Below are 21,270 nucleotides of genomic sequence, written 5' to 3' on the forward strand. Positions count from 1 at the left end.
ACAGGGCTCCGTATCCCCTGAAGTGCAGAAAGAAGGTGGGCACAGGCCAGCCCGGGCTGCCTTGTGTTTCTTGCCCCTTCTCTCCCTGGCCAGGTCTCAAGGATGCAGCCAAGAGTTGGCTTCAAACAGCAAGCCCCATACGCAGGACTGGGGTGGAGGTTACATGTCCCCACCTGCAGGACTGCAGCCCAGAGTTCTGGGACATGTAAGCCTAGATGGTTTGTCTTATTCTCTCAAAATGGTTCAATCAAAGCTTTTCTGGGTGGGCTTTTCTTGGTTGCCTGGTGGGTGTCAGTGGGTTATATCTTTGGGAATGGCATGATTGAAGGCCTCCTGAGTATTTTCAGTGAAAAACAGAAAGCAGGGCTGTGTCTGGGATCATTCAAAGGCTCCAGACCCTATAGGAAGACTGAAGGGCAGCCCTTCTCACACTAGCCCTTGGGGGGACAGGCTTGAAAAGCAAGAGGTAAAAAGAAAAGCTAGAAGCCGGGCAGTGGTGGAGCATGCCTTTAATCCCAGCAGATTAAAGGGAGGCAGAGGCAGGCGGTTTTCTGAGATCAAGGCCAACCTGGTCTATAGAGTGACTTCCAGGACAGCCAGGACTATATACAGAGAAACCTTGTCTCGAAAAACCAAAACAGAAAAAAGAAAAAAAGAAAAGCGAGACAAGCCGCCACCACTGTTAACCTCGGCTGTGCAGTATTTTCTCTGTTTTCCTACTTTCCTTCAAAAAATTATTGCCTAGCCATTCAATTTCATATTTGTATATGTGTGTGGGCAACTGTGGATTGGTACAGATGCTGGGAAAACAAGACTCCGCCCAACTAGCTCGCAGCAAAGCTCGCGGGTAGGAGGAAAAGGAGCCGGTCTTCCCCTGCTCGCCCCACCTACCACAGAGCACCCTCACTCTACCTTTCCCAGGGTCAGGTCAGAGCCTGTCAGCCAAACTGACCGAGTTAGACCACATCAGGTCCTGCTTCTGAGATGGCTCTAGTCACTGCTTCACTCAAGGGAGGCAGCCTGAAGGAGGAAGGGGCAGGAGGGTACTGGGGTGCAGTTTAAACCAAGGTTGGTATGGGGTGAAGTCACAGGTTAGGCAGAGCCTGATCTCTTCCTTCTCTTTCTCAAAAAAAAAACAACGAAGCTCTGTGCACTTCGAAGACAGGGGATAAAAGCCAACAAAATATCTCCCTGCAATTAGATGTCTTGACCAGTAGGGGCCAGTGTTTTGATTCTTTTTTTTTTTTTTTTTTTTTTTTAATCCTTGGGAAAGAATGTTCCCTGGATTCTAATAAAAGAAGAGTTGGAGAAGGAGTGAGCCCAAAGAAGCCCTGGGGCCAGAGAGACCCTGTTTTATTAGAAAAAGGCAAGGATGTGACCCCCCTCTTGTCTTTGGATGCTGTTTGCTGACTGGCTATGCCTGCTGCTTTAAGGGCAGGGGCAGCTGTGCACTTGAGCTGCATGGAGCTCTGACTTGAAAGGGCACTGACACGCACTCCATGTGAGATGGTGCCTTGCTCCACTCCAGGGCTCTGCTCACTCCCCCGTGACTGTTGCATTGTCCTGGATGACTGGGAATCTCCCAGCGATGGGCCTCTGGTCAACTTTGCTTTCTGGGGACTTCCAGCTGGCTCGGACTAGAAGAGGCTGAATCCCTCCAGAGGGGGCTCTTCCAGAATGAGGAGTGGACATCCGTGTGTTTTGGCTGGCTTGCCAGAGTGTACTGTGAAGCCACACTGTAGAAAGCCTCATCCTCGGATGCGGACGGCAGCAGCTTCCCCGACGTGGCACTTGTGGTGGTGGGTAGCTTCTGGGTCTCAGAGTCTCTGTGAATGGTGGGCTGTTTCTCCATGGTCTGGGAGCTAGTGTTGGGGTGGACCTCTTCCTGGGACCCCTTTCCAAAGAAATGACGTCTCTTCTTGGCCAGGATGGAGATCTTCCGCGGATTAAATACTGAATCTTTGTTTTGCAAGGGAATGTCTTCTTCGGGTGGGTTCAGGGATTCACAGACTGTGCCCCCATCGGAATCATCCACGTGCGTTTGCCTGCGCAGGATGGTGCCCTGGGTGATGAGGTTTGCGTAGCCCTCACGGTGGGAGAAGGCATAGCTGGAACGGCGAGCTGGGATGCCACGGCGAAGATGCCTCATGGCCGGCTCCACGGCTACTTCTTCACTCGGGGCCTCCTCTTCCCCCTGCAGCATGCGGGAGACAACATGGGACAGCATGGCTTTGGGGTCACCTGTACCCCAGCGAGTGCCACTCGGAGCTTCCCAACCCTGGTCCAGCCAACTGGGGTCTAACCTGGAAACGGTTCTGGACTAACAATCAGAGTCCTTCACTAGGGGCCTACCAGAGGGCTCGGTGGGTGGAGACATGTGCAGCCAAGCCTAATGTCCTGCGTTCAAGCTTGGTGACCCACAGGTGGACGGAGGAAGCTGACTCCTGAAAGTTGCTCTCTGACCTCTACACATACCCCACAGCATAGGCCACTCACAGGGGCTCCCTACCCATGCTCACTGCATAAAGATATGTAGAATTGAAAAGACTCCCTCCTTGAGGAAGACCGGCAGGTGGTCGGTCAGTCTTTCCTTGAGGCCTCACCCCGTACTTTATCTCAAAAAAAAAAAAACAAAATTAACAAAAAATTCAAACGGAACCATTAAATTTTACTATATGGGGCTGAAGAGGCAACTTGGAGTTTAAGAAGAACATTGACTGCTCTTCCAGAGGAACCAGGTTTGATTCCCAACATCCACATGGCAGCTCACAACTGTCTCAAACTCCAGTTCCAGGAGAGCCAATGCTTTCCCCTGGCTTCTATGAGCACCAGGACCACCCATAGTGCACATACATACACACCCACAGACAGAACATACACACACCTTTTTTTTTTTAATTACCATCTCAGCCACTATAAGAATGGTTTTTGGTGCTGAGCACATTCTGAAAGCTGTGCAACTGATGCTTCTAGAACATTCCGTCACCCCAAAGGCAGGCTCACCCCTGTGAGAGGCCCCCCATCTCCTCCACAGCCTTTGTCATCCAAGACTCCACCTGCCATCTCTGCCTCTCCCTGTTCTGGACACTTCCTGTCACTGTGTGACCTTCGTGTGTGGCTCTCAACTGACCAGTGTGCCTCAGATCCCTCCACCCTGTGACCTGATGTCAGAACCGTGTTCTTTCAGGAGGCTGAGGAGAGCCTAGTGCATGCACGGTCCACATGTGTCGTCCTCCATAGAGGACAGTGGGGCTTTAAAGTGTCTCCAACTTCCTGTTTTACCTAAACCTCTCCAAAAGCTGTCTTCTTGCCTCCCTGGGCTCTGAATGACACAAGGCAGAAACCGAGGAGGAGTGCCCTAAGATAGACACAGTGCTCAGGGATTTGGGCCCCTGAGTAGGTTGGGAGGGATCTGTCTGCACTGTTCCCAGGACACAGAGTCTGTGACAGCTGGGTGGGGGGGGATTGCGGGGGTGAAGGCATTCCTCAGCTCTCTCTTACCTTAGGGCGCTGTTTCAAGACAGTTCTATGGATTGTGCGCAAAGCCAGCATGGGCAGAACGTTCAGGGCCACATTGAGTACAATCAACAGCAGACTGCAAGGCTCGAAGAGCACGTTGTAGTCAGCAACTGGGGGTGAAGCAGATTGTGGGGTGTGAGTACGGGCTGCCTTCCCCGCCCCTCAGCCACGGGACACTACCCTGACAACTCCCTTCCTCCAGACGATGTCAATGGAAGCTCACACAGAAATGGGAAGGTCTTTGGCGAGATCCTGTACATCCATAGACTCTGAGTGAGGCTGGTCATGAGGACATAGGAGCTGAGGCTGAGCACGACTGCGCCCACAAACAGGAGTGTCCAGTACTTTACCACAAGCATGACCTGGACAGAGAGCCAGGAGGTCAGCAGTGGGAAACGGGAGGCGGGGTACAGGGCTCCGGCAGTGTGGGGGCTCTGGGGAGATTGTCCAAGCCAAGGACATAAGTTCCAATCTCCAACACCCATATAGAAGCTGAGGGTACGGCTGTGCATGCCTGAACCCAGCGTTGGGAGCAGGGGTGTGTGGAGGATAGGAAGAGCCTTTGGGCTTGCTGGACAGTACAGTTTAATTATTTGTAACTTCAATGGGAGAATCAGGCTCAGAAAAACAAAGTGGAGTCCTGGGAAGATGGCCTAGGGGTAAAGTGTAAGTGCTGTGTAAGTCTGAGGACCTGAGTTCAAATCCCCAACACCCTTGTAAAGCTGGTTGCTGTGTGTGACAGCAACCCGGCCACCTATGGCTAAATGAGAGGCAAAGACAGAAATCTGGAAAGCCCATGACCAGTTAGCCAGATCACATACACAGCGCTAACATTTCCTCCGAGACTACAACACTCCATCCTGCAGGAAGCTCCTTAAGCAGGAAGGAAAGGAACAGGAAGAGGCTTCAGGAAGTCCCTAAAACCAACCAGTTTACTAGGCCCCCTCCCTCCATGCCAGAGTGAGCAATAAACACTCAGGAAGCCAAGATGCAAAGATGCTGAGATCATCCAAGCTGCCTGGAAGAGGCTTAGAACAACAGAGCCACCCTGAGAGCCACCACTCTCCAGCCTGCCACACAACCTGCAGGCTCTGCAGTGCTCCAGGTTCCCAGCTTTGGGAGCCGTTGCCCATGCTGGGGAGGGCCTTGGGGATTCAGCCATCTCTGAGCCATCTCTGCTCCTCTAAGTAACCCCAATAAACCTTACTGGTTCACCACACTGGACCTCGGTGCTATCTATACTTTGGTCAGCCGTGGGCTCCCTATCCGGAGTGAGTGGACGTGTATGGCGCATCTCCCCGAAGTCTTGTCACATGACAGCAGCAACAATCAAGTCCCTCCCTCAAGCAAAATTGACATCCTTTGACTTCTGTGGCACACACATGGTGTGCAGGCACACTATGCTGCACATACCACAAACATGCTAACAGCATTTCTGAGTCGGGCATGGTGATATACAACTGTAATCCTAGCCGTGCGAAGGCATTATGCAGGCAGATCTCTTCAAGTTTAAGAACAGCCTGGTCTACAGAGCAAATTCCAGGACAGCCAGGACTCCACAGAGAGACTCTTTCTCGAGAAAACAAAACAAAACAAAGCACTGGCTGCTCTTGGAGAGGACCTGAGTTCAGGTCCCAGCACCCACATCCGTTGCCCCATAAGCAGCTGTAACTCCAGCTCCAGGGAATCTGATGCCCTCTTCTGGCCTCAGTGGGTACTGCATGCATACAAGTGCCACGCGCGCACACACGCACAAGCACACTCACACATGAGTTAAAATGAATCTTTTTTACAAGGTTAGAATAAAAAGTCAGTGTCGGGCAGAGGCCTCTATGGTTTCTCAGGGTTCATGGCCCCCACCTACCTCCAGGGTGACTGACAGTAGGCTAGATATGGCCACCAATACCCCTAAGGACTGGTAGTCGTGGGAGCTGCCAGCCTTGGACATGTCAGAGCTGACCATAACCGTTACAAAGAAGTTGATCATGGATGTGATGGTGCCGTGGGTGATGGCTTGCATGAAAATGCTGTAGTTGAACAGCTCGCCTTTCTGGCCGGCCATGTACAACTCCGGCATCTTTAGGCTCTTCTCTGCGGTCACATCCTGGACAGGAGGTGATGGCTTTTAGGGGAGTCTGGGCATAGGGTCTTAAGAACTTCTCCAAGAGCTCAGCTTGTGGTATTCAAACAAGACAACCCGATCTTCCTTCCCCCCACCCACCCTATCCCTACACAAAACTTAGATGTGAGATGAAGCTGCCTTTGTTCCCAGTCCCATGATCCAAAATATTCCCTGTGGTTCTCTCCCAAACTAATGCCCTCGGGCAGGCGTACTCTGGGTCGTGGGTAGGAGAAACAGGACTGAGCCTCCCTTCCGGTATTCCCCCCCTGTTCCCTGCATTACACAGAAGGCTGGAGAGATCTGGTTCTCAGAGTGGAGGACCCCCTCCCACAAGAGGACCCCCATGGGACAGAGCTTTGGAGCGAGCAGATGGCCTGCTGTGGGTAGAGATAAGGACACAAGGCACTGTGCCCGCTCACCTGCTCAAACAGGCCAATATACAGGACTGGAAGCGTGGAATACAGCAGGTTAAAGAGAGCCAGGAACCAGCCTTCATACAGGGGCTGCAAGAGAGGAAGGCTCACCACGTTAGCGGCCGCTGCTGGGCCAGGCTACAGCAATGGTGGGTGGACACTCAACTCTGACACTTTGGAGTGTGGACTTTGGAGACTCTGCAGGCAGATAGAGAGAGTGGGTTTCTCAAGTGTTCTAGAATCACATCAGGTTTGATTCAGACTAAAGGAGCTGGAGGCTTAGAGAGCTCCTGATGCCATGCCTAACAGCTAAAATCACCTCTGGGAGGCCAACACAGGAGGATCTCCAGTTGGCAGCCAGCCTGGGCTACAATTGGTGAGCATTCTCCTTGCCTAGGAGCAGCCCTGGGTTCCACCCCCAGCAGCACATGCACTGGGTGTGGTGGCCTGGGAGGCCTTGTGCGCAGTAGGCCAGCACTCTACAACTGAGCTACAGCCCCAACTACTCATTCTGCAGTCCCGAAAGAAGGTCTAACTAATAGCCTCGCTTTATTGTTGCTGTTGTTTGGTTTTTCAACAACACAAGGTCTCTCTGTGTAGCCCTTGCTGTCCTGGAATTGGCTCTGCAGACCAGGCTGGCCTCAAACTGAGAGATCCTCCTGCCTCTGACTCTCAAGTGCTGGGATTAAAGATCTTCGTCATACCGGATCTGCCCAGGTGGCCCTTGACTAGTGGCAATCCTTCTGCCTCAGCTTCCCAAGGGTTGGGATGACAGGTATGTAACAACACACCCAGCTTGAATGCCAGTTTCTGGGCTGCTCCAAGTAGCCCTCACACCCTCACACCCTCACGCACCTGTGCAGAGAAGCCGTTGACTAGAGAGAACCATATCTGGGCCATCATGCTGGCCACTGTCTTGTAGAAGAAGTAACGCAGGAACTTGCAGACTCGCATGTAGGACCAGCGCCCATGCACAAGGAGCAGCCGCTGCAGGTAGCAGAACTGGGCCAGCACGTAGTCGCTGTTCTGAACTGCCTGCATGCCCTCCTGGCCTGCCAGTCCTACACCAATGTCCGCAGCTGCAAGGTCACAGCATCTTGTCAGCCATCGGGACCCAAACCCCAGATTGACCCCCCCCTCCACCCAGCCAAGGCCTGCCACCCACTCTTGATCATGTTCACATCGTTGGCTCCATCTCCGATGGCCAGCGTCACCACCTGCTGGTATTTCTTCACCAATGCCACCACAAGGGCCTTTTGCTTGGGGGTCACCCTGCAGCAGATGACAGCCTGGCATTTGGAGGCCAGGTCTACAAAGGCCCTCTCCCGCTGCACCTCTGGGCTCTCCCGGATCTTGGAGTCGGCTGAGTGGGACGTTCCCAGAGAGGGGCCAGCGTTTCTCCACATCTGGGAGATCCTCCGCTTCTGGAGGAAGTCTAACGCGGACACAACCGGCTCCTGGGCGACCTCATCCACCACTGCATTCTGGACTAGGGCTCGGGGCTCCTTGCGCAAGGACAGGAGGAGCTGATCCTGGGTGTCAGGTGTGGGGGATGGGATGGGGAGAAGGGGCTTGGGTCACTAGGCCTGCATCTCTGTTCTTGGCATGTCCCCCATCCCAGGTTTCACCAACTGCTGCTCCTCCCGCCCAGTGACACTCACCAAGAATTCTCCATTGATAACCAAGGCCATGTTGTGGTGGGTCATCATTTTGAACGCCTTCTGGTGTACGTTGTCTTCCCAATACCTTTCCAGTACTTGACTGTAAGGAGATGGGATGGACAGGAAAGTGGCGCCATCGTCCACCTATGGGACGGTGTGTGGGTACCAGGGAGGTCACCTGCTTACTTGATGTCCTTATCTTCCAGAATTATCATATTCTCCGACAGCAGCTGGCACGCAAAGCCGATGTTCACTGCGGTCTCTGCAAATCCAGCCAGTTTGCGCTTGGGCTCAAAGCCAGATCCCTGAGTCCCACACATGCACCCAGAGACCCCACCCATCACGGAGTCCTTCCGGCCTCCTTCCCCCTCCCACCCATCATCTCCTGGCCGGCTGTAGTGATTGGTCCAGAGTGGCCGTGTGTCATAACAGGGCTGGCCAATCAGAGGTGGCCCTGGGACAGAGGTGGGCTGCTGGGCTGGAGAGCCTGACCCAGAGGTGGGATGAAGGCCAGGATCCTGAGGCCCACCACACTTTGAGCAAACAGGAAAATGTCAAATTTATTTGAAAGAAGCAAAAAATAAAAAATAAAGTAAAGCAAAAAATAACCAAAAATTAAAACTTCAAAAATTGTCAAAGAGGGCATGTCTATACATGAGTGCAAGAGTGCCCCAGGACATCCCTTCAACGCTGACCTGGAGGTCACTTTAGGATAGGTGTGTCTTCAAGGGTGTGAAGGGGTCCCCACCCGATTGCGGGATGAGCGCAGAGTTTGCACGTGGCACGTGTCCCACTCCTGGGGATGGCGCCAAGGGCCCGGCGGCCAGCGGGACAGCGTCCCAGGTACAGCACATAGTCTGGGGCAGCAGAGCCGGGGACCCACCTGGCTTGTCCCCGGTCAGCACCCATATTTTAATGTTCCCCTTCTTGAGGCATTTGATGGTCTCAGGAACGCCATCTTGCAGTTTGTCTTCAATGGCGGTGGCTCCCAGCAGCTGAGGGAGACCAGCGCAGGTTCAGGTACCAAGGTCCCGCTAAAAGGAGCCCAGCCGCCGGCCCCACACCTCCCCATCCACCCACCTGCAGGTTCTGTTCCATCTTATTATACACCTGGTGCAGGGCCTGCGCACGGTTCTGTAGCAGGAGGGCGGCCTCCTGGTGCTCCGGCTCCCATTCTTTGTAGGCATCCTCCTCCACATCCTTGTAGGCCAGGCACAGGGTGCGCAGGGTCTGCTCTGCAAAGGCCTGCAGCAGCCACGACCATAAGTTGCCCATCCTGTCCTCAGGGTCCCCTAGAGTCACAGTGCCCTCACACCTCTGAATCTCAGACAGACCCTCTCTGCAAACACCCTTCCTGTTCATGGTTTGACTTGATAGCTGAGCCTGAGTTCCTCATTCTCCTGCCTCAGATCTCCAGTGCTGGAACAGCAGGTATGTCGGGGGTGGGGGTGTGTGGGGGTGGGGGTGGGGGTCGGGGTGGGGGTGTGTGTGGGGGTGAGTGTGTGTGTTCTCTAGCTGCTCAGTGAATTCTAAGGTCCCCCATCCCAGTTCCAGGACTTGTCCTAACATTGCCATGGGGAGGGGACACTTTTGACACCCAGAATCCTTGAGGGCTCTCCCTCTCTGTCCCTTAAGTAGATCTGAAACATGTTCAATCCTAGAGGCTGGGGTCCAGGGAAAAGGGTCCCACTCACTGGTTTCTCATGTCCCTCTATCCTGCTATGGCCCTGGAAGCCTCGAGCCATGGCTGCTGGCATGATTGTTATACAGGATCTTTTTGGGATGGGCACCTCAGACAGGTCCGTGTTCCTCACTAGACTTCAGTTTACCCACCTACTCCATGGAAGGCTGACCGATCTGATTGAGCCCCTGGGCTCTGGGTCCTCCTTCTGAAGGATCTCCCCACAGCAGAGAAAGGCACTCAAGAACCCCCAGCAGAGCCCTTGGGCACACAGACAAGGATGTGCCAGATGGTAGTGGACTAAGGCAAAGGCTGTTCCAAGTGGGAGAAGGTCCCTGAAGGCAGGGACTTATGGCTGAGACTCAAGGAATGAAAGAAATGAGTGACGACCTTCATTGAAGGGCACATGCATGGGGAGGGTCTGCCTGACACCTGAGCTCAGAGAAGGTGGGAATGCTGATTGCGGGGACAAGGGGACAGGGAGGCGAGGCTGAGGACTACAGGCCAGCAGGCAAGGAACCTTATCCTCAACACTGAGACAGACAAAGAAACCCTGCTTCATCCACAGAGGAGAAATCAAGTCTCAGAGCTTGGCCATAGCTGGAGAGGGGCCAGGCGAAGGGGGTGTCGGAGGTCACAACCCAACCCACCCTCAGGGTGTCCCTGTGTGCAGTACAAAGTCACTGCAGACTGTGGTACCTCTCAGCATCTGTGTACAGTCAGGAGTCGAACAAGGGAAAATGTTTTGTGTGATGAACAGCCCTGCCCAAATGTCTGTGGCTGCCCCTGAGCATGCGTGCATGCCAGCCTCCCCCGGCAGGACACTCACAGCCAAGACTTCCTCGGTGGTGGCCTCCATGACACCCTTACTGCGGAGACGCTCCAGGATGACAGTGTCGGCACCCTTGGTGTAGAGGCAGATGGAGCCCTCTGGGTTTCGGACTGTGGAAAGGGGAGGGTAAGACACCATGTCTACATGCTCACTGTGGCAAGGCACAGGCACATCGGGGAGGGGCTTGGGGCTCACCCAACACTGACATCCGTTTGCGAACGCTGTTAAAATCCATCATGGCCAGAACCTGGTAGACCCGTTCCTCCCCCAGCTCCACCAGTGTGATGGTGTCCTGGGTCCGAGACAGAAATACGTAGCCAAAGTTCCGGGCAGCGGTGACCAGTGCTTCCTCATCAGGGGAGGCAGCCTGGTACAGCAGCTGGTCTAAAAGGCAAGAGAAAGGATGGTGAGGAGGCGTCACCTCCTGGCATCTCGCCCCTTAGCGGGGTCACAGGTCTGATCCTAACTTCTGTTCTGAGGCAATGCGAAGCCACAGTCCCTGGGAGACCAAAAGGGCCTGGGAAATGGGCTGAACAGCCTCTGGGCCCTGATGACTTGAGTCCAAGCCCAAAAGGCTGTGCTATGTGAGTGGGCCCCTGCATGACAGAAGGAGAGGCCACTCACTGTCTTTCTCCTGTACCATCACGGTGTGGCAGATGGCCAGCAGACGCCAAAACTCCTGAACCGCTCGGTCCTGCCGGCCTTGCACCAGGGATTCCAGCTCCTTATTGTAGAACTGGAGTTTGCCATCAGCGAATGGGTTCCAGGCATATGGGTTCCGCTGGGAGACAACAGGGCACAGGGTCAGGCGATCTGCCACCAACCCCATTCCCCGCACCCACCCTGTTCCAGCAAGGCAGGATCCACAGAGCCCACCTTTCGAAGCGTCCCATGTTCATCGTCTGAATCTGGGGAAAGAACTCTGCTTCAGAATTCAGCTTCCCCCAGGAGGCCACACTTAGGGGTCCCCTGGTCCCCACCCCAAGCTCAGGTCTCCAAGTCAGGGGACATGTAATATTATCAAGCTCAGGGCCACATGTACCATGATCTGGTTCTTAGTCCAGATGTTGATCCCCCAGGGCAACCTCACTAGGAAGTTGAGGGGGCAGGGGGCAGGTAGGGTGAGGGCATCACCATAGATGCAGCCATTGATACAGCACTTCTTGAAGGTCATGATGTTCTGCGTCAGCGTCCCGGTCTTGTCTGAGAAGATGTACTGCACCTGGCCCAGCTGGTCGTTGAGACTGGTGCTGCGGGCCTTGGCTGGCATGTCCAGTGGCTCGTAGTACATATTGAGGTCCCAGTTAATGAAAATGCTGTTGCCTAGGTAGATGAACTCCGCACTGCAAGCAGCCGAGCACACATCCAAGTCAATGACACTCCACCGACCACACCCTGCCTGGAGGGGCGTCCCCAAGCCCTGCTGCCCCGGCACTCACATGATAAACATGGCCATGGGCACCATGACGCTGAGCAGGATGAGGAAGCCCCAGAAGATGAAGAAGGACTCCATCGCGTCCGAGCGCCCGTGGGTGGGTGACATGTAGTAATGCTTGGCTTTGAACTGTTTCACCATGAAGGTGAAGCCCACCGTCAGCAACAGGGACGCGATTACCAGGGACAGGAAGATCTGTGAGGAGGATGGACATGGGTGGGGGCAGGAAGACCCCAGAGACCTGAGGTTCCATCCAGTGGGTACCAGGTTAAGGGAAGGCCGGAGGGGAAGAGGGTCTCTCAGGACCCCAGTCCAGCTCTGGGGCTCACTGTCTTTAATCTAAGCTGGGCTCTGAATCTTGATCCTCCTGCATCAGACATTGTAAAGGAGATACAAAGGAGCCCAGGCAGGCCTGTCACCTCTGTGCTACCCAGGTACAGGCAGGGGCATGGGAGCTCAAGGTTAGTCTGCATATATGGCAATAAAAAAAATAAGCAAGAGGAAGAGAATAGAGGGTAAGGGGGAACCAGGGGGTCCAGGGCATCTGCAGGAGACTGGAGCCATCAGTCCATGCCTCAGAGACCCCACAGGTGCTCTTGGCTCCTTACCAGGGCCACCAGCTTGTTCATCATCAGGTCCAGCTTGGTCCTCTTCAGATGAATCTTCCCACAATTCTTCATGATCTTTGTGTCTAAACCTGTAAGATTAATTTCCATCTGTAATATCCCTACCCATCATTCAAACATCCATCCACCCATCCATCCACCCATCCATCCATCCATCCATCCATCCATCCATCCATCCACTCACCTTCCTATCCATCTCCCAATCCAGTCCCTCAGCCCCGTCTGTCCACCCATTCCTCCTATCTATACAACAACATTCCATTTTCTCAATGATAACCAGAGTGCTGACAACTAGCCCATCTGACAGCACTCAGGGCCTATATCACACACTACATATGTTGCCCTCATGGCACCAACTTCAGGGTTCTCCCTCAGTCCCTCAATCCAGATGCCCAGTGTGCTGTACCAGCATAGATGACGAGGCCGTAACAGGTGTCTGTGTTGCGGATCTTGCAGCCACGCAGAAGCAGATTCCCGATGTCCAAAGGGTACTTCCTGCTGTTCCACTCCAGACTCCCCACAAAATGATGCATTCGGCTGTTGGGTTCCTCGCAAGTCACTGTACCTGTGGGCACCCAGTAAGCAGCAGCCATATTACAGCCTTAGCACCAGTCTTGGGCCTGCATTTCCCTGCCACGTTCCTATGACCACAACTCAGGCCACCCTACTGGGCCCAACATGGTCTCTCAGCTTCCTGTGAAAGGCTCCGAAGTCAACCTGCAGTGGCCTCGGGCTTTCCCATGACTGTCCTTGTAATCCAATCACCATCCCTCCCTCCCTAGCTTCTCTCTTGTGGTTGAATCTTGGATGGAGGTTGCTGGGATGTTCATGCCTCCAATGACATCAGTGTCTGTGAGCCTCCCCTCCGGGGACATTCCTGTGACCTTCACTGGCCTGCAGAGAGAGAGAGTCTGCAGGTGGCAGGAAGGTAGTTCTGCTCAATGCAACTCAGTAGCCAGGGTTGGTTGAAATTTCTAAAGTCTGCTGCTGTGAAGTCTATTTTAGGAGTGTTTAAGCTCGCCACAGTATGGTGAAAACTGATTCTCACATACATGAAGCTCCTTGAGGAACAAGCTTGGCCTGCTCCAGACTGTGTGAAGACCATAAAGAAGACCTCTATACACGGAGGAAAACATTACAATAAGGATCCGGCGAGTTTTCTGGACAACATGTGACCACTAGGCCCTGAGCTCTCAGAACAGCAGAGGATTGCAGCTGGCTGCTTTCCACCAAAGTCAACTCTCAGATTTTTTTTTTTTTTTGAGACAGTGCTTCTCCATGTAGCCATGACTGCCCTGGACTCACTCTGTAATCCAGGCTAGCCTGGAACTCACAGAGATCTATCTGCCTTTGTTTCTGAGTACTAGCCTAAAGATGGGTCCAGCCATTTGTTGATTTTTAAAAAGAGTTTTAAAATTTTTAGTTACACATCTTGTCCAGGTGCGTTCACATGTGTGCCAGAGCCTGTGGAGGCAGGCACTGGACCCTTTGGAGCCAGTTACCTCTCTCCAGCCCTCGAATCTGTGATCCTCTTGCCTCGGCCTCTTGAGTGTTACAATTCTTGTAGTCTAAGTAGGCTCAGAGAAGCAGAGCTGGGTGTGAGAGGCAGTGCCCTGGCCACTGTCGGGAAGGACGTGCCCATGTCTATGGCATGGACTGCCTTCTCAGGAAGACAGGAGATGCCTGTGTCTGCCTCCCAGGCCACAGCAAACAGTGACTGCCCAGCGTGTGAGCCTTTCTGTGCTAGAAAAGGAGCTGCGGGTGTGCAGGGTGCTGGACAGGGATCCCTTCCCATGGGTGGCACATGAGTAAAAGATACTCAGATGTCACAGACTGGCAGAGGACTTACCCTGAGCTCTACAGGGCCCCACCCACCGTCCATCTTGACCCAGCAAAGGAGGTATAAAGAGGCACACACAGGGCCACCTCCATCCCCTTACCCTGGAAGGAAGCCATCTTCTTCGGGCTGGTAAGTTCATGGTGCGTGACCGTCAGAGCCTGCCTGAACTTCAAGTTGGTCTCCCTGGGGACAAGAGGGACATGAAAAGCCATAAAAATGTAGCTGTGGGGCTGGAGAGATGGCTCAGCGGTTAAGAGCACTGACTGCTCTTCTGAAGGTCCTGAGTTCAATTCCCGGCAACCACATGGTGGCTCACAACCATCCGTAACAAGATCTGGTGCCCTCTTCTGGAGTGTCTGAAGACAGCTACAGTGTACTTACATATAATAAATAAATAAATCTTAAAAAAAAAAAAGAAGTTAAAAAAAATGTAGCTGTGGATGACACCCTGAGGTAAGAAGCTGTGTTTCCTTCAGGCCCTTGACTACCTTTGCTGAGCACCTGTGCCGACAGAGAGACAAGGCCCAGAGAGACAGAGGGTCTTATCTGAGGCCACACAGTACATCTGCCAAAGAGTCAGGGCTGGGCCTTGGCCTTCTGCCTGGGTACAGACACACGAGTGCCTTGAAGGGTTGGCTGGACTGTCTGGATTTCTCTATAGCCACGGGGTAAGCGGGGTCGGTCCCTTTGACACCGGCGCCCCAAGGGGTGACATAGCTTCTTACCCGTCGATGTCTGCGGTCTCCACGTAGCACAGGCTACTGGGCTCTGTGCTGGCCAGCAGGAGCAAGTCGGCCTGGGGGTAGGGGAGCAAGGAGAAGTCAGGATTGTTGGAAGACCCTCCCCCAGGGGTGCTCCAGGTTGGGAGGTGGGCTCACCGGGACAATGCTGTCTTTGCTGAGACACACCACGTCCCCCACACATAGATTCTTCCATTTCTTCCACAGGAAACTACAAGGAGGGGATGCAACATCATGGTGTGGCGTCTCCCCCACATGACCAGCCTGCAACTGACCTGACGTCACCTGGGCCTCCGTTGGCCACCTCTGAGCCTGTTGTTCCTGCCTTGCCATCATCTTGCAGGGCTCGGCTCAGCAGCGGCTGCCTTCCCTGACCTCCTTATGCCCCACCAGAGGGTCCTTGTCACCATGCAGTGCTCCCCAGAGCACCGATCCATATCCCTCTTTGTTGAGGGGCTGAAGTCTATACTTCACAGAGCTGTCTGTCAGGTCCCCAGACTCTTTGTCCCCATCCCAGAGCCAACCCCTAGCAGGCTTGGATCCAGCTCAGACTCAGCTGGGATGTACTTAGTGTGCAATGTACTATGTCAACTTGCTGTAGATGTCATCTGGGAGAAGGAACCTCAACTGAGAGGTCGACTCCATTCATTAGTCTGGCCTGGGCAAGCCAATGGGGCAGTTTCTTGATGAGTGATTGATGTGGGAAGGTCCTGCCCACTGTGGGCGGGGCCACTCTTGGGCGCCTGGTCTTGGGCTGTATTAGAAAGCAGGCTGAGTGAGCTACAGGGAGCAAGCCAGGGAGCAGGGCTCCTCCACGGGCTCAGCGACAGCCCTGGCCTTGAGTTCCTGCCCTCACTTATCTCATCGTAGACTGTACACTGTAATCATGAAATAAACCCCTTTCTCCCGAGTTGCTTTTGGTTATGGTATTTATCTCAGCAACAGAAAGCAAACTAGGAGAGTGTAACATGCTAGCCAGATGTCCCCAGATGTCCCCCCCCATCCCTGTGCTGACCACCAGCCTTACCTCTTCCCCCTCAGGATCTGGCAAGGCCTGTTGTTGATGATCTTATCGCTCCTGTGTCGACCCTGGACCAACAGAATGAAGATCAGAGAGGTGGTCCTGTCGCCTATGCCCACTCTGCCGGGTCCCTGCCCCATTTCCTGCCCTCAGAGACCCCTGCCCACCGTGAGTGTGGAGGCCAGCCCACCACCCGGGGAGTCCCCTGGGCTCATGCTCTGCTCCCTGTGTGGACAGTTCCAACCTCCCACACCCCGGCCAACACCATCCTAGCCACCACTCACAATGTCATCCACAAGATCACGAGTGGCCCGGATCACAAACAGGCAGACCAGAGGTGCAAAGAGCGTGAACCAGGGCAGTGTGGAGATCTCGGGGATGCCCTGTGGGGACCAGACGCCACAAGCTCCACCTTCTCCTCCTCCTTCAGACCTGACCCCTGTCTACTGTCACCTCCAGGCCACAACCCTGGCTTTTCCAGACTGACATTGCTAAGTCTTCTGCAGACTGAGGCCAGGGGAGGGGAGGCTGGCTGACTCCCCTGAACACAAGAGGGGCTCAGTACATGTTTTGTAGCTTGATGAGTGAAGGCAAGGCAGAAATGAGGTGCTGGGCTGGTGGGGTACTCCTGAGACACTGCTCAAGCTGGGGACAGAGCCACCCCGGTTTAAGGCACACCCCTCAGGCCAGGCATCAACCAGGTGCCAGGAACTGGTCCAGTGGAGGGTGCTCACTCCTAATCCCTAGAGCCCAGGAATGTGGCGGGCCGAGGGAGTCTGGTAAAGCCCTACGACTTAAGAGGGCTATCCGTTCCGGATTCCGCAGCCAGCATTTACTGAGCACTTGCTGAATATAGACTTATGGCACTCAGGGAAGTACAGAATACAAAACCTCTCTCGTGCTTTGGCTTTGGGCTCATATGAAGCCCCTCCTGCATGCCAGGTACTGGGCAGATAGCACACAAGAGGGGAAGTGAGAACGATTTTAGGCAGTCCATCACACAGACAAGAGCACAAGAGTCTTCAGTGAGAAGCCACCAGGGTGCTCAGGCTACCCCACCCACCCACAACCAAGGGTGGCTGCTGGGACTCTGAGGCCCCGCCCCGCCTGTCCACTAACCCCGCCCACCTGCAGGATGATGATAAAAAGGAAGTAGAGATTGGACATTCGATGGAACTGCTCGTACAGGTTCAGAGGCAGGAAGGAGAAGATGTTGTATTTGGCAGTGTGGATGGCGTTGCTCTAGAACAAGAACCATCCGTTGTCCGCATGCAGTGCTGCCCCGGTGCAGAAGCGCCCCCACCCCGCCGCGTCCCCCGTCGGCCCTGCCCACCGTGAGGCGTCGCCAGCATCAATAAACATATACCAAGCCAATACTGAATGCCCTGCCAACCAGCATTTATTGAACACCTGCTGCTTGATGGAGCGCCAGTTGAATGCAAGGCCTCCAGCAGGCATTAATTGAGGTTCTACTTAGTGCAAAGTCATGGAGCTGAGTGAGACAGCAAGAGATTGTGGATATGCCTGATGGGAGTCCTGCACTGTCAGCCGCTGGATTAGCTCGCAGGGAAGGAGGCGAAGTTAAGAGACTTGGTGAGAATAGACATAACAGCAACACATGGTAGCACAGGCCTGTCATCACAGCACTCAGGAGGCTAAGGCAGAAAAATCCTGCCTGGGCGACAGAGGGAATTCAAAGTCACCCCGAATTTTAATAAAATATTGCTGGGGGCGTGGCTAGGAGTTGTAGCCCCGCCCTTGGTCCGCCAGTGAGCGGCCTGGGGGCGTGGTCAGAGAATGGAGTCCCTCCCCTCAGCCTTTCGGAGGCCTTTGGTTCCATTCCTAGTCCTGCAAAAATAATTAAACTGGGCCTGGTGCTACAGGCGGCTAATCCTAGCACTAGAGAAGTTGAGGCAGGAGAATACGGAGTTTTAGTGCCGCCTAAGTTACCTAGTGAGATCTCATTTCAAAAAATAACTCGAGAACTCTCAGGGTGGCTCCCTCACCCCCTACCCTCGCACCAACTGGGGTTAGGCACGGGGCGGGTGCCCCGGGGAGCAGCAGTGCCAGACCAGGGGCAGCGAGCGGGCGGTTCACCTTGTACTTCTTCTGCCTCCAGCATAGAAAGCCCTTCTTCTTGAACTGCTTGTGATAGGTTCTGTCATTGGCCTTCACCTCCCAGGTGAACTCTGCGGGGAGACAGCAGGAGGTTGGAACTTCTGGGGCTCAACCAGGGACAACTGCCAGAGCGTTGCCCTGGAGCATGAGGGCTAATAGGCCCCCAAGGGCCCCAGGTACAGTAGATGCCCATGTAAAGCCAGGAAGCTGGTAAACATCAGGACTGGACAAGGGAACACGGCTGAGCCCAACTGCTCCTAGTATCGGGCGCTGGGTGGGAGGAACCGTGACGGGTGGATTCTCAGTGTGCAGTACCCTCAAGCCACTTCCACTCAGGGATCAGGGTCCCAGCAACTCCTCATCACCGGACAGACTGAGGACATAACCCCATTTTAGTCTCTAGTGAGGGCTGAGGGGTACCCCTCTGTCACCCCGCTTCTCCTCCCTCTCCATCCTGCCATCCCGATGATGTGAGACCGCACCTGTGTCTTTATCCTCAAGGTTCTCCCCGAGATGAACTCCATCCATGCCGGTGGGGCTGTGGAGTGGGGAAGAAAGACCCCTAAGTCACAATCACCCTGGCTGTCCAGTGCTTCTGGATGGTGTCTGACACTACCCTCATGGACCTTGAGATCTGCTCTCTAAAATACTGCCGCAAAAGCCAATCACAAGGGAATCCCAGCACAAGGGAGGCTGAAGCACGAGTATGGATGGCTTCAAGTCCCAGCCTGGCTCGGGGGTGAGCAGCAAGACCTTGTGTTGGAATAAAATAAAGACTGGAGGGTGGGGAGATGGGATAGGGGGTTCTGGAAGGGAGACCTGGAAATGGGACAACATTTGAAATGTAAATAAAGAAAATATCCAATAAAACGGGAAAAGGAAAAAGAAAAGAAAAGAAGTAGCCCTAGGTATTCACAAAAATCAATAAAAAAAATAAAGGCTGGGGTATAGGTTAGAGGATGGATCTATCTATCTATCTATCTATCTATCTCTCTATCTCTCTATCTCTCTATCTCTCTATCTCTCTATCTATCTATCATACATGCATATCTCACCTTCTCATGTCTACCTCAGAACTGCTCTCTGGACTTGCAGGACCCAGCATTACATCCCCCATCTATAGCTGGTCACCTGAGGCAAGGAACCCCACCTCTGAGATGCTGTAGCCTCGAGCCCTAGTGAGGAAGCTGTGGCTGGCCCGTCCAGTCTCCTCCATGCCCCTCCTGTTCCACCTGCTCCTGCAAGGCCCACCCCACACCCCACACATGCTCAGTCCATGTTTGCTGACTGACCCCACGGAGCTGAGGGGTTGTATATGTGACAGCTCACGGCTTGCGTATATTATGAGCATGGAGCCATGTTAAGATAGATCTGGTGTGTTGGCACCACACCAGATCCCTTTAATCCCTGCCCTTGGTACACCAAGTCAGTGGGTTGCTGTGAGTTCAAGGACACTCTGCCCTACATAGCAAAAGCCTGTCTCAAAGGAGGAGGAGGAAGAAGAGGAGGAGGAGGAGGAGGAAGAGGAGGAAGAGGAGGAGGAGGAGGAGGAGGAGGAGGAGGAGGAGGAGGAGGAGGAGGGAGACAAAAAGATCTGGCCTTGGGATTGCTAAGTGTAGTGACAGGGTCTCACTCTGCTGCTCTTACACCCATAATTCTGCTCCAGCCTCCTGGAGGAGCTAGGATGACAGACCTGTGCTCTCACTCCTGGCTGGGTCTGGTAACTTAAGACAGCCCTATACCTGGTGACATGGGTCCTCCCTGCTCCCTTCCCGGGGGGCAGATCTTCAACCACCACCTGAGCACTCACCCCATCGGTCCCCCAGTTTACCCATATGCCCCCCACTGTCACCACCCTGCCTGGTGGATTTCTTCCTCACCCTCCAAATTTCACTCTGTACTTCCCAGACCGGCCCGTGGGAATCATGCGCCTCCTGGGGGCTTCCTGAGCAGCTGGGGTGTCCCCCATCTTGCCTCTGGTCACCTCTCTTCTAGAGCTTTCACTGTCTTAATGTCTGCTGAACCCACATTTCCCCCAGGACAAGGAGTCCTGGTGTCTGAGTCATGTGTTTCCCCAGGGCATCTTGGGGCCCCACCTCCTCCTGGCTCAGCACCAGCTCTGGGTATTGGGCTTTTCCCTGATTATCACGTGAGGAAAACTGAGGCTGGAGAGGGTGTGGGAAGGATGTGTGAAGAGATCTTGATTCTAGGGAACACTCTAGTCCAGGGGTTCTTAACCTTCCTAATGCTATGACCCTTTAATAAGTTCCTCATATTGTGGGGACCCCAACGACAAAATTGGTTTTGTTGTTATTCCATGACTAATTTTGCTACTGTCATGAAGCATAATGCAAATATCTGTTTTTTTCAGATCGTCTTAGGTGGCCCCTGTGAAAGGGTCGTTTGACCCTCCCCAGGTTGAGAATTGCTACTGCACTCAGTCTTCCTTTCCAATGTTTTTCAAAGTTTCCAAAATCTTCCTGTTCCAAAGTGTTCCTGCCCACTCACCAGACACCCCATTAGCAGTATTCCCCAGCGGCCATGACGCACAGCCCTAGTGAACTCTAGTGGTCACCAAACTGTCCTGTAGGTAAGCTCCACCTCGGTGTCTGGTTTTATGAACCTCAAGGGGGCACCATCTCCTGTCTCAAGTGCTGGCATCCGGGCCCAAGACCCCTAGAGCACAGAGAGGTCACAGTGGCGCCCAAGGATGCACAACTCGTGAGCATCGGTGCTCACCTGCGAGGGCCGGGCTTGGTGGGGCCTGGCTGCCTAGGGCGGGCCGCCAGCGGCGTCCAGGGCCGCCGATGTTGTGGAGCTGTTAGCCTGGTGCCAACGGGTCTGAAACGGGTGGCGCGGGCTCGTGGGGCGGGGCATTGCGAAGGGGGCGGGGCCTACCAGAGCCTTAAGGCCTGCAGCTTAAGGGCAGGAGAAGGATAGGACCAGGCGACAGGGGCGGGGCCTGGAGAAGGTGGGGCCTAGTTGAATGGCACAGAGGGTAAGGGTAGAGCCTGGAGTTGTGGGCGTGGCTGAGTCTTCGGGGTGTGGTCAGGTCTCGTGGGCGGAGTCGTGTTTTAGGAGCTTGGCAGAGCCAACCTTGTGCTACAAACCAGGCTTATGGGTGGAGCAAGAATTAATTGTACAGCCAGGCGTAGTGGCATACGCCTTTAATCCCAGCACTCGGGAGGCAGAGGCAGGTGGATTTCTGAGTTCGAGGCCAGCCTGGTCTACAAAGTGAGTTCCAGGACAGCCAGGACAGCTA

The 21,270-nt window shown here is 54.1% G+C and overlaps 1 protein-coding gene across 3 annotated transcripts; it reads right to left on the bottom strand.

Moving 5' to 3' along the window:
* Positions 1–1,315: 1,315 nt before the first annotated feature.
* Positions 1,316–20,886, bottom strand: Atp8b3 (ATPase, class I, type 8B, member 3). Of its 3 annotated transcripts, NM_026094.3 has the most exons (28): positions 20,748–20,856; positions 18,491–18,546; positions 17,988–18,079; positions 17,019–17,132; positions 16,175–16,273; positions 15,897–15,958; positions 15,008–15,080; positions 14,855–14,925; positions 14,230–14,312; positions 12,696–12,854; positions 12,272–12,360; positions 11,668–11,858; positions 11,363–11,571; positions 11,105–11,136; positions 10,853–11,009; positions 10,424–10,612; positions 10,226–10,338; positions 8,796–8,960; positions 8,599–8,710; positions 7,902–7,977; positions 7,716–7,815; positions 7,220–7,586; positions 6,910–7,133; positions 6,061–6,144; positions 5,384–5,623; positions 3,743–3,881; positions 3,502–3,629; positions 1,317–2,194 (listed from the first exon to the last, which is right to left on the bottom strand). In NM_026094.3, the coding sequence occupies exons 2-28, from the start codon at positions 18,534–18,536 to the stop codon at positions 1,601–1,603; spliced, it is 4,008 nt and encodes a 1,335-aa protein (NP_080370.2). In that variant the 5' UTR covers positions 18,537–18,546; positions 20,748–20,856; the 3' UTR covers positions 1,317–1,600. The 3 variants fall into 3 exon arrangements, 2 of the variants coding, with proteins under 2 accessions (XP_006514047.1, NP_080370.2); XM_006513984.3 differs by lacking the exon at positions 5,384–5,623 and having other exon boundaries at positions 1,316–2,194; positions 20,748–20,885; XR_380430.4 differs by lacking the exons at positions 3,743–3,881; positions 5,384–5,623 and having other exon boundaries at positions 1,316–2,194; positions 20,748–20,886.
* Positions 20,887–21,270: the final 384 nt, after the last annotated feature.

This window comes from Mus musculus, chromosome 10, assembly GCF_000001635.26.
Source record: "Mus musculus strain C57BL/6J chromosome 10, GRCm38.p6 C57BL/6J".
Lineage (NCBI taxonomy): Eukaryota > Metazoa > Chordata > Mammalia > Rodentia > Muridae > Mus > Mus musculus.

Bases quoted from the DNA above. Each gene is read 5' to 3' on its own strand.
- Atp8b3 (NM_026094.3), bottom strand. From the start codon at position 18,536: ATGGATGGAGTTCATCTCGGGGAGAACCTTGAGGATAAAGACACAG. The intron at 11,010-11,104 runs GTGGGCTCTGTG...GTTGTCTCCCAG, and splicing joins AACATGGGACGCTTCGAAAG to CGGAACCCATATGCCTGGAA. The intron at 10,613-10,852 runs GTGAGTGGCCTC...CTTGCCTTTTAG, and splicing joins GATGGTACAGGAGAAAGACA to ACCAGCTGCTGTACCAGGCT.